General features: G+C 37.7%; 1 protein-coding gene and 1 long non-coding RNA gene across 2 annotated transcripts; one reads left to right on the top strand and one right to left on the bottom strand.

Moving 5' to 3' along the window:
* The first annotated feature begins 2,832 nt into the window (after positions 1-2,832).
* Positions 2,833-4,631, top strand: LOC117596184 (uncharacterized). Its single transcript, XR_004577361.2, has 3 exons — positions 2,833-3,039; positions 3,703-3,852; positions 4,121-4,631. It is a non-coding gene; the product is annotated as an uncharacterized LOC117596184 (long non-coding RNA).
* si:dkeyp-67f1.2 (uncharacterized protein LOC556106 homolog) lies at positions 4,103-13,163 on the bottom strand. Its single transcript, XM_026911822.3, has 12 exons — positions 12,919-13,163; positions 12,710-12,816; positions 11,666-11,732; positions 9,750-11,565; positions 9,576-9,665; positions 9,433-9,477; positions 9,080-9,203; positions 5,503-5,561; positions 5,119-5,169; positions 4,903-4,978; positions 4,635-4,761; positions 4,103-4,239 (listed from the first exon to the last, which is right to left on the bottom strand). Exons 4-12 carry the CDS (start codon positions 9,775-9,777, stop codon positions 4,153-4,155), a joined length of 687 nt encoding a protein of 228 aa, XP_026767623.2. The 5' UTR covers positions 9,778-11,565; positions 11,666-11,732; positions 12,710-12,816; positions 12,919-13,163; the 3' UTR covers positions 4,103-4,152.
* Positions 13,164-14,064: the final 901 nt, after the last annotated feature.

Raw genomic sequence — 14,064 nt, 5'->3', positions numbered from 1 at the left:
ATAGCATCCAACAAGCATATCTCATCCATCATCCATGAACAGCAGGAATATGCTTATAGTGAACAGTGAGGCCTATAAATGAACACATTAGTCAGATCTCATTTCTCAGTTGTTAGTCTTCAATGGTTGTTAGATTTTGAAGTGTGTCATTCAGCCACATGAGCATTAGTGAGGTCAGGTACTGATGCTGGGCGAGGAGGCCTAAGATGCAGTCTTTCCAGTTCATTCCAAAGGTGTTCAGTGTGGTTGAGATCAGGGCTTTGGGCAGACCACTCGAATTGTTCCACTCCAACCTTGGTAAAGGACTTCTTTATGGTCTTTATGGGCCTGGCATTTTGCACAGGGGCACCTGGAACATGTTTGGAACATGTTTGGGCACCTTAGTTTCAGTGAAGGGAAATTGTAATGCTATAGCATGCAAAGACATTCTATACAACTGTGTGCTTCCAACTTTGTGGGAACAGTTTGGGGAAGACCCATATATGGGTATGATGGTCAAGTGTCCACAAACCTTTGCCTGTATAGTGTATATGAATGGTTATGTCTTGGTTTTTGCTGAAGCCCCCTTTCAACGTTTATGTGCTCTGAGTGAATAGTGGCATTCCTAGATTACTAATAGCACGAATAAGTAGAATTGATTAGCATAAATAAACATGCTTTCAGGAAAGACTTTTTGGTGCCAAATGAAAGAATTGTATAAGGGAACTTATAGTCTCTAATTCATAGAAATCTGACTAACACCAAAATTAGACTTTGGTCAAAAATAAAAAGTAATAAAATAAGAAACCTGTTTAGGAAGCGTGGGGATTTTCTAATACCATGCCGATTTTGGCAGTATGGATAATACAGAATGACTGTTACAAGAGATTACCTTCTCTAGTGTAAGAAGGCCCCCTAAACAGCTCCTACATAGAGGAGATGTCTACTTCCACCCCTCAAGAAACACTCAAGATCCCTCTGCAGCTCAGGCTTCACCTCTACTGCTACTCTAGCAAAGGCACAACATCACACTTTCATCAGCCTCAGAATCAGATGAAAGCACACAGGCAGATACATACACAGTGCAGGAGTTGGAGTTTCACCACTGCCCTCTAGTGAGAGAACTTCCCATAATCAGAATCTGATGAGAGACATTCTCTAGCTGTTCTTAAAGCAGTCACTTTAGTGCTATCTTTTAGTTAGGTGAAGAAAATGGGTGGAATAAGCTCAGCTTTTTTTAAGCTAAGTCTAACTGAGAGAAGAAATATTAAAGTTTGTAATTTTCACCAAGCTTCAAGAGCTGCCCTGTGACTGTAGATCATACACACTTGCTTTTACTAGTTTATGTGTCTCTCACTTCTGACACACTGAACAGAAAAACAAAAGGTTTAAGATGCAATACATATCACTTTCACAGGCTTATTTCGAGGAGTTATTATGGGAATAATAATCGATCAAAAAAAGTATGAGCTTCACAGTTTCTGTTTTGTGTGTGAACAGCACTCTTTGAAAAACAGTCCAATCTTTTACATCTTGAGCATGTTGCAACAGGTGTGTTTAGCAACTGTGTGGCAATCTTGAAAAGTAACCAACCCACTTTTGAAAGTTCTTGTTATAGCATAGAGCATTAGAAATCAACACCATTATTGAACAGTGTTATTGATCAGTGTTTTTCTGGGGTGCTTTGCATATTTATGCTGTTTGGCACTTTTTGTGAGTAATGAGCAGCTCTCGAACGGGACTCCCAGTGGCTCCTGGAGGCCTTTATGAGATTTTTTTTTCAGCTGAATGAGCTCTTCATAATAGCCCTCATCTGTCTGCTGCAACAGCAGGTGGTTCTGGTCCAAATGTTCCACTCTATCTCACAACTGATCAGAGCCTAATGCAGAGCTTAAATCAGAAACTGAGTCTGAGAAACAGTGATTATATTACACCAATTGATTGGAACCTGCACAGTATACTGTATATTTTTGAGAGTAAAGAGACCAGCTCTCTAAGCAGATTACAGTTGACTCTAATCCATGAATATTCTAATATTAAAAACAAATTAGTGGTGGTGCTTGGTCTGATAACAGGTTGAGCACATCCTGAATTCAGGTGCTGAAGGCTATACTCTGCTTGTGGACAATATATGGGACAGAGAATAGAAACAACAGCATCATTCCAACTTCTCTAATGGATCTGGGAAAAGTTTCAGAAATTTTTTACATAAATTTGTGAATTGCCACAGGCGTAACTTATGATGCAGTAAATGTTTATATCCAAGTGGCGGTTTTCTCCAGATCATTTTCTTCTCATAATGGAAGCTTTTATCACAATAAGTATCTCACATTACATTAATGCAAATGACATTAATGTAATGGTTGTTATGTATTCGCCTCTTCAGCCGTTCCTGAAATATAAAATTTAAAAAAGTGAAAGTTGGTAAAGAGGATGGCAGCCAAGTGTGCTGAGAGAAACCTTTCAGAATTAGTGTGTGCATGTGTATGCATGTGTGTGTGTGTGTGTGTGTGCTGTAGTAGAATTATAAATTGTGGCAGTAATTTGATTAAGGTTAAAATGAGCAGGAATGTGGGTCAGAGAGATCATGTGAACTAAAACTAGTCATCTAAACTTAACTAAAAATATTAAACTGCTTAACTTAAATATTCTTCAGGGCATGTTTGGTATCAATCTAATTGGTATTTCATGGTGAACAATGTGGTGACATCATAACTATCATACAAGTTTAGGAAATAACATTTACAGTATATGGTTTTATTTCTTGCAATGTGTGTGAGACCACGTGGTCTGCATGGGAGACCTTTTGCCTTTGTTCCCACTGACTCAGGAACCTAATTAACATACAGGGTTAGCTACCCAGCTGGGGGTCCATACTGCCATAAAATACACTGTGTCTCTTCTCTTCTATTCTATTGTATTGGTACTCTGGTCATGATACATTTCAAAAAGGCTCAGGAGTATAAGAAGGTATGCACTGTACAATGTAGAGAAGCTTTACCATCAGAGAGATGCTTTACCATCACGCATCCTCTGTCCATGACTCTGTCCATCAGTGTTGTAAGTTCTCTTTGTTTCTATTTTCTGTATATAATTCATTTGTGAATTTGTATAATAAATTAATTTTTTTACTTTATCTATAAATACTCAGTAGTTCTTCTGTAAGAAAGTGTGGTGCATCAAGAGTGCATGACTTGTATGGTTATTAGAAACTTTCCTAGCTAAAATTTTAGTACATTAGACACATTTGAAAGTGACCTCTGACAAGCTAAGATAAGATAAGAGGTTAATACTTGCAACTTTAAATAAAACGTCTGACAAGTATATAGGAAAGGCCTAGGCTTGCAGGTCACTAGAAACTTCTGAGCTAACAGAATAATCGTTTAATAATTAGACTATATAAAAGCCTCTGAAGTAGGAAGGTCATTTTATAACAAAAGCTTTGCATGAAGCTGTTTTAGAGTAAATACAATTGGAACACTAAGATATTACACTTCTAGCCATAACTAAAAGATTATTCTTTGGAATCAGATAATTAAATGTATTGGAGTCAGATATTTAAATCATTAAGCGAAAACATGCATTTAACTTTTGGATGCACCTATTTCCATCCTTGGTCATAGGCGAGCAGCAGACTAAGATAACATCACTTTATATTTTAGTCCTACAGTACCATTCTGGATGAAGCATACTGACCTAAAATGCTTGTGGACTGGGGTTTAGGGGTTCCCTTCTGCAGTTGCTGTGAGGAAGATGCGGCACAGGAAACAAAACACACTCCAAGGAGAACAGAGGCCAAGAACAGCTACTGAATCATGACTGTGCTTTCATGCCAGTGGGGAAGAAATAGAGGGCAGAACTAGAGCTGTGCAGGTTGGTAAAATAATCTAAGTAAACATTAAAATGAGGTATGATCATATTTACAATGCTGCCTCATAAAACAGAAAATACAAGAATGCTGGCACTTTTGTGTGAGTGTGTGTATTTGTTTGGATTTATTTCTGATTCAAATTAAGATTCAAATTAAGGCCAATGTATGGCTAATACATCCAGGCATCCATATGTGAACATTTTGAAACAGTTAAAAATGTCATGATTTACATCCCACAGTTGCAATGTTCTGTGTTTTAATGGTCTCCAGGTGGCTGGTGCAGCAGGCTCATTTAGTGCTGATCAAACCTTTCTGGGAAAGCAGCCACCAAGCTCCCCCATCTCTGGCCAATCTCCATATGCATTCGTCTGCTTATCATTCACGATGAGCTGCATGTTTAAAGGAAGACTTCAGACTTTTTGGGACAAACTTTTAAACACACATTACTTGCCATCTGTGAAACATTTGTTACAAATCTTAAGAAACAACATGTTTTAATCAGTAAATTATAACCAGTCCAATAATTAATTTGCCCAGCGTGTTGCAACTATGCTTTCTAGACTGGCAACACCTTTGGGCAGTGCACACAGGCAATTTTAACAGCATGCACAGTAATCTCATGTGACTTTTGTTAATATCTCATTCCCATTTCTGCTGCAAGCAAAACATTGCATGGCCTCAAAACGGCGCCAGTGTTTTCACTTACATTATGAGTGTAATATTACTGTAGAACATTACTGAGTTACAAAAATGCCTCAAACATTTGATCTTTTGAAGCTCACACCTTCTCAAATGGACTCTCCTTATTTAGTCCACCTGCCCCTGCAAACACCCAGCTGTCCCTGTACTTCACAGAGTAGACCATACTGCTGCCCAATCCAGCAAACAGATCTCTGATCTCATCAGTCAACCTGCAGCACAGAGGGGGACAATATAAGCGAAACATAATCTTATTGAAAACACATCAACTTAATACCTATTTTCTCATGTATTATCGTTCATCTGGATGTGGTGGACTGTATAAAAGTTCTCATATTTAGTTTAGTACTTACTGTACTGCAGGGTCTTCATATGAGGCTACTAAAACTATATTTCCTTTTTGTATTGTCTTTAGAAAGTCAAGCAATCCTATAACAGTAGAGAAATAATACAGATATAGATGGTGTAGCTGAAAGGTGCAGAAATATTAATAGAACAATGCGTATTAGTTGTGTTAGGTTTACTATTTATTTTGTAAACAAATACACACAGGGATACAACAAACTTACCTTCTGAATAGATCGCAAAGAAGTCACTCTTCAATATCTTCCCAGTTTCTCCTGAAAAACATTATAGACAGACACTGATACAAAATGCCAGAAAGAAAAAAAAAAACCAGACACACGCAAAATTAGTCCCTTTTGCTTCTTTTTCCAAAATCTGAAGTATGAAAAGTGGGTGTGATTATAGATTTTGCTTTATTCCTTTATGTACCTTATTTACTGCTTTATGAATAATAATAATAATAATAATAATAATAATAATAATAATATTCACCTTAGTACACCTACTTAGTTTTCTACAAGAAACTGTAACAAATTTTTGCACATATCTTCAAGCAGAGTGAAACACACAATAAAGTATCTTGTCCTAACACCTTAAAATAAACTCACCATCCACTGTCACAATGTTCACACCCCATCCAACATTGTTTTGTCCTCCTGACATAATACTGGAAAAAGAAACAGTAAATAGACATATAGTTGAGTGCAAAGGTTTGTATCCCAGATCTTTCTGTGTGTTGGAGATGTACCTCTATTTTTATTATTTTAAAAAATAAAGTCTAAAACTTGCACAAATGATAAGTATTAACAATCTAAATTAGCAAGTATACTAAATTAGGACTAGTATTTAATTTTCAAGAGCTCACACTAAATATGTTAAACAGGGTACACCTGTGTTAATTTCAAATTCACTTGTGTCCAATTGTATGCTTGCACAATAAATATAACTGACTTTAGGAGGTCTCTCAGCTAAAACAGCAGATCAGATTAATCCTGCTGTCATTGGGGGCAAGGAACTGCCCGTGAAGCTGTGAGATGAAGTTGTTAGGAGAAAAAAAGCTTAGAGAAGGGTTATAAAAAGTGAAGGTTATAAAAACATTGGCAAAAAAATTGAATCTTCTTAGGAGCACTGTGAAATCCATTATAACAAAACAGAAAAAACATGGCAAAACCAGACACTACCAAGCTCAGGCCAAACTGAGTGCTTGGGAAAGAAGGGCAATTGTCAGAGAAGTGTCCAAGAGTCCAGCTACCGCAACAATATCATCATCAGCTCTTCACAGATCTGGCCTCTATGCGACAGTGACCAGAAGGAAGCCACTTCTGAGAAAGGCCATGTTAGAAAAAAAGATTAGGAGGAACTGGAAAGCAATGGATGGAGCCAAATATATGCAAATTGTTTAGGAGAACCTGTTCCAGTCAGCTAGACATTTATGGTGAAAATATATGCTCTGACAGGACAATGAGCCAAATCACAGTGCAGAAACTACAAAGGAATGGCTTGAAAAAAAAAAAAAAGGTTTGTGTTTTTGAATGGCCGATTCAAAGCCCAGAATTACGTAAATCCAACTTAAAATCTCCATTTAATTTGGCCTCAATATGCATTGAGAAATGGAAGAAAATGATATATATTTTTTATTTTCAAAAAATTCTGAGGACATCTAAATACTTTTAATATATTCCATTACATAATATACACTATATTACCAAAAGTATTCGGTCACCCATCCAATTGATCGGAATCAGGTGTCCTAATCACTTGGCCTGGCCACAGGTGTATAAAATCAAGCACTTAGGCATGCAGACTGTTTTTACAAACATTTGTGAAAGAATGGGCCGCTCTCAGGAGCTCAGTGAATTCCAGCGTGGAACTGTCATAGGATGCCACCTGTGCAACAAATCCAAATTTCCTCGCTCCAAAATATTCCACAGTCAACTGTCGGCTTTATCATAACAAAATGGAAGAGTTTGGGAACAACAGCAACTCAGCCACGAAGTGGTAGGCCACGTAAACTGACGGAGAGGGGTCAGCGGATGCTGAAGCGCATAGTGCAAAGAGGTCGTCGACTTTCTTCATAGTCAATTGCTACAGAGCTCCAAACTTCATGTGACCTTCAGATTAGCCCAAGTACAGTACGCAGAGAGCTTCATGGAATGGGTTTCCATGGCCGAGCAGCTGCATCCAAGCCACACATCACCAAGTGCAATGCAAAGCGTTGGATGCAGTGGTGTAAAGCACGCCACCACTGGACTCTAGAGCAGTGGAGACGCGTTCTCTGGAGTGATGAATCACGCTTTTCCATCTGGCAATCTGATTGACGAGTCTGGGTTTGGAGGTTGCCAGGAGAATGGTACATTTCGGACTGCATTGTGCCGAGTGTGAAATTTGGTGGAGGAGGAATTATGGTGTGGGGTTGTTTTTCAGGAGTTGGGCTTGGCCCCTTAGTTCCAGTGAAAGGAACTTTGAATGCTTCAGGATACCAAAACATTTTGGACAATTCCATGCTCCCAACCTTGTGGGAACAGTTTGGAGCGGGCCCGTCCCTCTTCCAACATGACTGTGCACCAGTGCACAAAGCAAGGTCCATAAAGACATGGATGACAGAGTCTGGTGTGGATGAACTTGACTGGCCTGCACAGAGTCCTGACCTGAACCCGACAGAACACCTTTGGGATGAATTGAGAATGGAGATTGAGAGCCAGGCCTTCTCGACCAACATCAGTGTGTGACCTCACCAATGCGCTTTTGGAAGAATGGTCAAAAATTCCTATAAACACACTCCTCAACCTTGTGGACAGCCTTCCCAGAAGAGTTGAAGCTGTAATAGCTGCAAAAGGTGGACCGACATCATATTGAACCCTATGGGTTAGGAATGGGATGGCACTTAAGTTCATATGTGAGTCAAGGCAGGTGACCGAATACTTTTGGTAATATAGTGTATTTGATTTTATTTCTCTAGAGAATCACTTCAAAAAAAGCAGGAAAAATCCCATTCTGAAATTTGCTTAAATTTGATGTTGCAATACATTTCAAAAGAGAACTATTCACTGGGGGTGAATACTTTCTGTAGGCACTGTACACTGATCAGCCTCAACATTAAAACCACTGACAAGTGAAGTGAATAACATTGATTATCTCATTACAGTGCCACCTATCTAGGGGTGGGATATATTAGGCAGCAAGTGAACAAGAAGGTGCAATGGAAGAAGGTGGCCTGAACTGATGAATCACATTTTCTTTTACATCATGTGGATGGCCAGGTACATGTGCAACGCTTACCTGGGGAAGAGATGGCACCAGGATGCACTATGGGAAGAAGGCAAGCCAGCGGAGGCAGTGTGATGCTCTGGGTAATGTTCTGCTGGGAAACCTTGGGTCCTGGCATTCACGTGGATGTTACTTTGACACATACCACCTACCTAAACATTGCTGTAGAGTACACCCCTTCATGGCAACGGTACTCCCTAATGGCAGTGGCCTCTTTCAGCAGGATATTGCGCCCTGCCGCACTGCAAAAATTGTTCAGGAATGGTTTGAGGAACATGACAAAGAGTTCAAGGTGTTGTCTTGGCCTCCAAATTCTCCAGATCTCAATTCAGTCTAGCGTCTGTGGGATGTGCTGGGCAAACAAGTCCAATCCATGGATGCCCCACCTCGCATCTTACAGAACTTAAAGGGATCTGCGGATAATGTCTTGGTGCCAGATATCACAGCACACCTTCAGAGATCTTGTGGAGTCCTTGCCTTGATGGGAAAGAGCTGTTTTGGTGACATAAGGGAACCTACACAATATTAGGCAGGTGGTTTTAATGTTATGGCTGATCGGTGTATAAACAAAAGCAGTATATGACACTGGGTGGAATTACAATAGGTATGTCAAGAATAATGGCGTGGGCTTAGACATTAAACCAAATTCTATCCAAAAGATGTTCAGCAGAAACACAAGCACTTATAAAGGCAAAATATAGGGCAAACAAGCAATATTCATATTCACATTGAGTTTCCATTTCAGGGTAATACATACTTTTAAGTGAAATTGCAATCATTGTTAATATCTTACCATACAAATTTGTTATTTAGACCGAAGTAAGGGTATGAAAATTTTTGCATTTAACTGTATATATACATTACAATTCACTAGCATACAACATGTGTCATTAATGAATTTAAAATTCTAGTACATACATCCTGTTGTTAAAGCAGATCTTTGGCCCAACCACATTGGCTACTCCACTGCGCAGAAAGAAGGGGAAGTGGTCTGCAGGGCATACTTTACGAGGACAGCAACCTGGAGAAGGCTCAAACAAAGCTAAACAGAATGTTTTTTTAACATTTACTTACAGCAAACATACAAGCACACTGAGTATTTACAGTAAGGCTGGTTTCCATCATGCGTTTTCCCTAACTTTAGATTATGAAGCAGATTTAATAGTGCGCTCATATAAGCTTTATATATCTTATTACTACTACTACTACTACTACTACTAATAATAATAATAAAAAACCAAGTCAGTGAGCTACTTTACATGAAAGCTCACCTGGAGAAACACAGTCTGATGCAGAACTTTCTGTTCCACGCACATCTGAATTAAAAGACAGGTTTTAGAGAATAAAGCTTATGAACACTGTAAAATAATCAATAAACAAAGAGGGAATGGCATGATACATGTGACATACAAACATTTTACATGCTCTTGAAAAGATGTCTCCTTAAAAAGGAACCCCCATATTAAGACATTGATGATCACAATTGTGACAGCAGCAGACAGCTCTGGAAATAAACAAAAGATCACTTCTACAAGCTGCTATTATAGTAGCAAATGCTTGATTAACCGAAAAGTTGCAGGATCCTTACCTTGACATCTCATCTTGCTTGTCTTCATCTTGTCTACCTTCAATACTACTTTAAACACATCGTATTTCTGAAACTGGGCTACCAACAGAAAGGAGCTGTTTAATAATTCAGTTTGAGAAAATTAATCTGCCTAGAAGCTACCAAAACAGTTACACACCCTGAACTCAAATATTTTTTTCTCCACTGTTTGTTTTGAGTCAGTCCATTTATAGTTGTCATCTGTTGATTTAAAGCTACTTATATACACACACTGTCACTCACTTTTATTAATTGCTTTATCCTGATAAGGGTTGCAGTGGATACGAATCCTATCCTGATTCACACACTCATTCAAAACTAGGGGCAATTTATCTTAGCTAATCCACCTAATGACATGTTTTTGGGAGATGGGAGGAACCCAGATGAAACATATGTAGACATAGGAACAGCATGCACAGAAACTCCACACAGACAGTAACTCGAGCTCAGGATTAAACCCGGAACCCAGGAGCTGTGAAGTGGTAATGCTACCGGCTGTGCCACTGCACCGTCCACTATATAAACAACCATCTTTTATTACAGCAGTTGTATTTAGAGTTTGAAATAACTTTAATCTTGAGTGGTTAATTTTTCAGCCATCATTGATTAGACATTTTCAGGTCCTAAAATTTTGTTTCATGTGTTTCAGAGGTACATACAATATAACACTACAGCAAAACATAGTCAACACAATTTAACGCAAAGAAATCTACCCACATTCTCAGACAGCAAAATAAAACAAACACAACACAAAAGAATACAGAAAGAACCTTATTTAAGTTATCTAACAATATAGGATAACCCAAGACTGATTTAACATAATCATCTCAATTAATAATTAATAATACAGGAGTGGAATACTGGTAGACCAAACACATTTACATAACCGCTGTTCACATTTAAAAAAACTGAAAGAAATGCAAAACCTTTAACTAAATCAAGTATGTGCAAAAGCCCAAGGGGAGTCACCTCAAAGACAAAAAAGACACCTCAAATCTTGATGTGAATAGGGGGAGAAAAATGTAAAACTCTTGTAAATACAATACAAACAATAAATAAAGAGGGAAAAAAAAACTTTCAGCATAAGGTTCCAAAAAATTAGTGGTAATACAGATTAAGTAGAGTGATAAAGTCCATTTAACTATTGTGATATACTGTACAGCAGTCATTCTCAAACATTTTACAGCCAGGGACCCCTTTAACTTTAATAAATTCCATGGACCTCCTCAATACAGATTTATTTAAACATGATCCAACTATTCAAATAGATAGATTTATTATTTAAACTTGTACAATCATATTTTGACCATTTATCAGAGCCATGTAACTTTTTATTCCTGAACTTTCCACTGACAGAAAAAAATAGGTTCAAGTTGAGTTGTTTTTGAGTTTTTGAGGTTTATATCAAACATATTCCCAACCTATTAAAACTCAAAAATTAGAGTAACTTTAAAAATAGTGGGCTGTAATTTCCTGTAACAAATACCAACAACAACAACAACAACAATAATAATACAAAAATCACAAATCCATTGGCTATGTTTCACAGATTCCCACTTTGTGATTGTTTCAATGTGGTTCCTGAAGGCAGTGCTTAATAAATAATCTTACCATTCATAGCTACAATGTTTACCAGCACCATGTGACCTTTAAAAGCCCATAATGGTTTTGGCATTAAAACTAAGGACAGAATGAAGACGGGCTGAAAAGGACAAACTGTTTGTGAAGAAAATCTCCAGAATTATTTAAAAACAAAAAAATCGAATCCACATCACGCCTGGTTTCACTCCAGAAGGTCCTGAGAGAAAAAAACACACAGACACAGAATTAGCATGTAGAGAAGAACTAAATCTTTAGTTCCTCCTGATCTTAATCAGTAAAATAGGCAAAATTCATACCTCATCAGATTCTTCCTCTCTCTGCTCCTCCATCTGCCTCAGCACAGAGTATCTGTATGTGGCATCACTGCAATTTAAAAGTTTCACCTTAGATTACCTTTGGCTAAAGTTATACATAAAGGAATAAAGCTGAACTAATTCTTCAGCATGTCAACATGCATATATATATATACACACACACACGATATAATATATATATATATATATATATATATATATATATATATATATGTACACATACAGTACTGTGCAAACATCTTAGGCTCATGCAAAGTAAAGCAAAGATGCCTTCAAAAATAATGAAAATGTTTCTACATTTAAAAAATACTATAAAGAGCAGTAAACAGTAATAAATGAAACAAAGTCAATATCTCGTGTGACGATCCTTCGCTTTGAAAAAAAAATAGCAGTCTCAGGTACAGTGTGTGCAGTTTTATAAGGAAATGAGCTGTAAGTGTTACTGAGCATCTTGCAGAACCAGCTACAGTTCTTCTGGAGACTTTGACTGTCTCACTTGCTTCTTATTTTTGCAGCAAAACCCAGCAGCCTTCATTATGTTTTTTTATCTGAAAAGTGTCTCTTGTGTAATATGCTGCTTTCTTTACTGACATACAAAAAATTTTCAGTAACATTTAATTTTGTACTGGAAATCTAAAATGTTTTTGTACTGAATCAATAATGTAGAAGTCATAAAATAAAAATCTATAACAAAACAAATAGTACTAAAAAAAAAAATAGGGTGCCTAAGACTTTTGCACAGTGGTGTATGTGTGTGTGTGTATGTATGTGTGTATATATATATATATATATATATATATATATATATATATATATATATATACACACACACACACATATATATATATATATATATATATATATATATATATATATATATATATATATATATACGTACATACACATACACACACCCATACACACACCCATACACACACTCATACAGTGAACATGTACACATAGACAGTTTCAGCATGCATACATACAGGCAGTTAAATAAGCTGAACATGCTGAAGGACTGCTCACCTCTGAGGGAAACAATACTTCCTAATAATAAAAACTGCAGCCGCTGTTGCAGCAATTGCGACGATTACGACGGACGCAACGACCCCGGGGTGCAGCCTGACCTGCAGCTGTTTAAATGTGTTTTAAGTGAACCATTTGTTAATATGATTGTTAGCAGGAGGTAGCTCAAGGAACTTCTGAAAAACAGAAAATAAGTTTGTGCCACTAACCCCTGGAGGTGGAGCTGTAGGCTCTAAAACACTTCGAAAACTTCGGAAATGTTTGAATTCACCATGTCCAGGTTTAGCTGACGGTAAAGAGCTGGCCGACTTTCCAAACAAAACACACACCGCTACAAATATACATAAATACGAGTAGTGTAACTTATTCGTACAACGTACAGCCATTGTTGTTTACTTCCTGATGAAGTGACGTCAAAAGCTATCGCACCTATCATTGGTCGATTCTAAATTCGGCACGAATAAAACATGAAGATTGAGGAGATCTGATTACGTATATGTGTGTGGCAAATTCACAGGACAGCTTAAATTTATAGAGGTCAACTAAAAAGAAAATGAGAGTTTACATTATACAAGAGATAATTTACATCTTAGAATTAAACACAGGGCCAAAGCTTTTACAAACTCAAAGCCTTTACTGGAGTGGCAGTCTAAGAGGATCCCATCAGACATGAGAGGAACACAGTTAAGCAACATTTGTTGGTCGTGTAGCAAGCTACAAAAAGTCATAGTTAACATCTTATAAACTACACTAGCACTGTGAATTCAATATTATTATCTTAACAGGAGCTAAAAACAAACTGTTTTGCCACTGTTTTGCCTCCAAACAGTGAATATAGTTCATGTAAAAAGTTAGTACTGTAAAAAAGACAAGTGTTCAGTCACCTGTTTGTTCACTGTGGTCAGAGAAGCCAGGGAATAGTTCTGTTTGACCTAGCTATAACTGCTTGTTCCTGCATGGCATTGACAATGGTGAGCTTTGAAATTTCATGAAGATGTGGTGCCATTATTATTCAGACTAACCTATCACAACCAGATTTCCAAGTCATTCAGTTTCACATCATGTGACATTGGCAACCACACTAATAATAATAATATTGTTGTTGTTCTTTCGGCTGTGCCCATTATGGGTCACCATTGCGGATCACTGGTCGGCATGTTTGACTTGGTACAGGTTTAACACCAGATGCCCTTCCTGATGCAACCCACCCATCTTATCCAGGCTTGGGACCAGCACTGAGAGTACACTCCCAGTACTCTGGGTTGGTTCCCTGCCTGGGCCACAGCAGTGAAAGCCTTAGCCGCTAGACCACCAGGGAACAATACGAAGAAGAAGAAGAAGATGATAGGATAATT

This window comes from Pangasianodon hypophthalmus, chromosome 2, assembly GCF_027358585.1.
Source record: "Pangasianodon hypophthalmus isolate fPanHyp1 chromosome 2, fPanHyp1.pri, whole genome shotgun sequence".
Taxonomy (NCBI): Eukaryota; Metazoa; Chordata; class Actinopteri; order Siluriformes; family Pangasiidae; genus Pangasianodon; species Pangasianodon hypophthalmus.
Note: the sequence above shows the minus strand (reverse complement) of the source record. Positions and strands in the feature narration are given on the sequence as shown.

What these genes read in the sequence shown, in the direction of transcription:
- si:dkeyp-67f1.2 (XM_026911822.3), bottom strand. Translation starts at nt 9,777, where the DNA reads ATGAAGACAAGCAAGATGAGATGTCAAG. An exon ending in TTTTCAAGAGCATGTAAAAT is followed by an intron (nt 9,478 to 9,575) that starts GTTTGTATGTCA and finishes CTTTTAATTCAG; the next exon opens with ATGTGCGTGGAACAGAAAGT. An exon ending in ATCTGCTTTAACAACAGGAT is followed by an intron (nt 5,562 to 9,079) that starts GTATGTACTAGA and finishes TTCTTTTTCCAG; the next exon opens with TATTATGTCAGGAGGACAAA.